Raw genomic sequence first — 3,347 nt, forward strand, 5'->3', positions numbered from 1 at the left:
GGCCGCCCCTGCCTGCTGTACACCAGGGCTCTGCATCCGGACAAAGGCGATGGAAATACGAGCTGGCTGCGGCTGCAAATAGCAACAGGCCTGCCATGAGCGAAAGCCCAAATATAGACCTACCCCAGGCTGCCCTGTTACTTCTGCTCAAGTGTCACCAGGAGAGGTCACATGCTGTCCTCTGAGTTACTCCTGACTGTGGGGATCTGTGTCCTGTAGGCCACTGAAGGACTCAGATGGTTGGTCATGTATAGAGGGCTGGGGGCAGAAGGGAGGTGCAGCCACGCAGAGGAGGATTTCTGAGAGCCCATGCTGGACACCTTCTGCCTTGGGCTGAGCATCTTTTCCCAAAGTGTTTTGATAAAGCACAACTCTACAGGTAATCAAACAACTTAATTTGTTCCTTTAACGTTTACTCAGGGTGGGATGTATTCTGCACTCTGGATAAAGATCTAGCAGCACCGTGACTTTCTGCTTCCTCTGATGTCAAACACAATCCTAGGGGCACGTGAAAACATTCAGTAATTAAATACACGATTTACTATATTAATCACAATGCCACACTGAGTTTAGTTGGCACCAAAATCTCCCCTGCGCAGCTTGGGCCTCTTGAGTTGGAAGTTTTCCCTGGAAAAGGAGGAACGAAGTAGCCTCTCCTCCTCACACCCCCTCCCTGAGCCGCTGGTTTGGGGGCCAGGGTAGGAGGCGCTGAGGTGATAAGACAGCTCCTTTTTGAGTTGATGTCACAGTTGATGCAGGTTCTCTGGGTCGGGCAGATGCTTACAGCTCACATTTCTCCCTGCCCCCCGCCCCTCGGCCTCTCTGTCTCGGAGCCTGTATACATCTCTGGAGTTTCCTACTATGGAGACCTTTCCCCTGAAGTTCCCATGACCAGGCTGAGAACCAATCTGTTCCGGGTTCCCTTGCATTCCTCCCCCAAGCCCTGGTGGGCCACCTCCCAGGCCTCAAATGAGGTCTCCTCACCCATGCAGCTGGCCCTCTTAGACAGGACCTAGGTGACTTTGGCTTCCTGCTGGCCCACATCCAGATCTTCGGTAGTAGGCCCCATCCTTGATCCTGCAAACTGGGATGCAGATGTCCCAGTGCAGCCACCTCCCCTGGCTCTGCCACCAAAGCAGCTGATCCTCATGCCTCAGGCCACCAATGTCCCACCTGCAAGAAAGGCAGCAAGCACTCTGAAGGGTCCTCCAGCCTAACAACAGCTCTCAACAGAGAAATTCCTCCACCAGTCTCCCTCCCGAACGCCTCTTCACTCTGATCCTTTTTATTTTCTTCCATTAGCTGAGAGCATGAATAAGGTTCTGAACCGTTTCCTTCTGCATATGGTGATTTAATTCCTGATTTTTACATCTCTTGCTTTTTGGGCTTCAATCAAAATCTCATTTTTAAAATACCATTATTGGAGGGCATGTATGAAATAAAATTTGAATGCAAACTACCAAAAGCAAAAAGAATTGAAAGAAAAAAGTATGCAAAGATGTCTGTACAAGAATATTCATCACAGTTTTGTCTATATCAGCAGAAAATTGAAATAAATATATGTCTATCACGGGGAGTTCATTAAATAAATCACAATATAGTCAATTCAGTATTGGCATGTATTAAGAATACTGATGTAGACACCAACTTTTTAATGTGGAAAATGACCACAATATATTAAGTAGAAAAAGAGTATTCAGTATAATTACAGTATAATCATATATATGTGTATGTATATATATTTAGGTATTAAGAATGATAAAAATATATACACACATAAAATGAGAACAATTTCTTCTGAGTTATTTTTTTGTCTTTGATAGTGTCTCCTCTCATAATAATTATATGTACCTTTTACTAATTTTTAAAAATCTTTTTTATTGTAAAATAATATATGGTATCTGACTTAGAAATAAATACTGCAAAAAAAAAAGTGAACATACACCAATCGTGTGTCCTGGTGACAACAATTATTAGGTTTGTTGTGCATGTCTCCATATTTTTTTTCCTAACAATATACAAACTTATCCCCCCTCACACTCACAAAATAGAAATTTTATAATTAGAAAGTTTCATTTTGAAAAAGCAAATAAATTAGAAAAACTACTAGAATGAATATACACTAAAAAGGCATACTCCAAGGAATATTTTAAAAGACTATTAAAGAATTACTAGCAAATCATAGTAGCTAAAGTAATATATTGAAAAATAGTTTGAGGAAAAAGAAGTCACTTTCGCTAAATGGTTCTCTTGCCGTCAGTGCACTCACAGGATGGGAGGTAGCAGGAGGCACATACCTGGGCACAGACCAGGGCTGTCTTGTTCTGTGCTGCATAAACGGATCCAGCTTCACCCGACACTTCATCCTCCCCTGCAAACTTGATTTTCCGATTTCCTTAAACAGGTCTTCAATAGCCCGATGGTCTTATTTAGCTGGAGTGTCTCTGTATCTTGCGATAAGTTCTTTTTCTGGGTCTGAAGTTTCCCGATTTCTAAAATAAAGAGACAGTACATAGGTTTTATTTAAACATGCTTTGAAGACGGTTATTATTTTTTTTGTATACTCCCTCTTCCATCCCCACCTCCCAAACAGGCACACAGCAGACCCTTCATAAAAGCTTGTTGAATTGATAACAAATCTGTAGCTCGTACCCAGCGCTTGGCGCTTAGAGGTTCAATTAAAACTCCGACGTTTAATTTAATGTTTGATCTCTCCAGCGAGTTTGTACCTTACTTGAGACCGAGAACTATGAATTCACTAGAGCCCTGGCGACAGAAGACGGAATCAGCCGGGGCCCGGTTCTCAAGGGTCCGCAGTAACTCGTTCATTTCACAAATACCTTTTCCACGCCACTATTTATGAAGGTGGAAAAAGGCGAGTCAAGAGTGGGAAATCCCGGGCTCCCCACGACGTTGCGACAGTGCTGAACTCCCAGGGCCGGGTCCCAGTCACTCTTTTGGCCCTTTCATTGGTTGTCACAGCCCCTCCCTCTGTTACCCGGCCAATCCTGGACGCCGCGGGAGGCATGACCGCCGCAGGCAGCCAGTCAAAAGTGCCGGAGGGACTGTCGCGGGGCGCTGACGCATTGACGGCCCAGCGAAAAATGTCACGGGGAGAACGCTCCTGTGGCGGGGGCTGCGAGGAGGCCAGGCCCGGGCGAGCCGAGCCCTCCGGCCGCTGACCACCGGCGTCATGGAGGACGAACAGCCCGACAGCCTGGAGGGCTGGGTGCCAGTCCGCGAGGACCTCTTCGCCGAGCCCGAGCGGCACCAGCTGCGCTTCCTCGTAGCCTGGAACGACGCGGAGGGCAAGTTCGCGGTGACCTGTCACGACCGCACGGCGCAGC

General features: G+C 46.4%; 3 protein-coding genes across 4 annotated transcripts in view; 1 reads left to right on the plus strand and 2 right to left on the minus strand.

Annotated features, from left to right (window-relative positions):
* The window catches only part of FSD2 (fibronectin type III and SPRY domain containing 2), a 27,922-nt gene extending 26,812 nt beyond the window's left edge, over nucleotides 1-1,110 (minus strand). For both annotated transcript variants that reach the window (XM_025050029.1, XM_025050028.1), the window contains exon 1: nucleotides 985-1,110. The gene's annotated coding sequence lies outside the window, so the exon portion shown is untranslated. The remainder of the gene's footprint in view (nucleotides 1-984) is intronic.
* HOMER2 (homer scaffold protein 2) overlaps nucleotides 381-3,347 on the minus strand; it is a 58,713-nt gene continuing 55,746 nt past the window's right edge. The window contains exons 11-12 of the mRNA XM_015593451.2: nucleotides 2,298-2,492; nucleotides 381-1,173 (exon numbers count right to left, since the gene is read on the minus strand). The gene's annotated coding sequence lies outside the window, so the exon portion shown is untranslated. The remainder of the gene's footprint in view (nucleotides 1,174-2,297; nucleotides 2,493-3,347) is intronic.
* The window catches only part of WHAMM (WAS protein homolog associated with actin, golgi membranes and microtubules), a 17,288-nt gene continuing 16,996 nt past the window's right edge, over nucleotides 3,056-3,347 (plus strand). Inside the window, exon 1 of the mRNA XM_025050394.1 lies at nucleotides 3,056-3,340. Coding sequence (XP_024906162.1) covers nucleotides 3,194-3,340 — 147 coding nt within the window. The 5' untranslated portion in view covers nucleotides 3,056-3,193. The remainder of the gene's footprint in view (nucleotides 3,341-3,347) is intronic.

Source organism: Pteropus alecto, unplaced genomic scaffold, assembly GCF_000325575.1.
Source record: "Pteropus alecto unplaced genomic scaffold, ASM32557v1 scaffold60, whole genome shotgun sequence".
Classification (NCBI taxonomy): domain Eukaryota; kingdom Metazoa; phylum Chordata; class Mammalia; order Chiroptera; family Pteropodidae; genus Pteropus; species Pteropus alecto.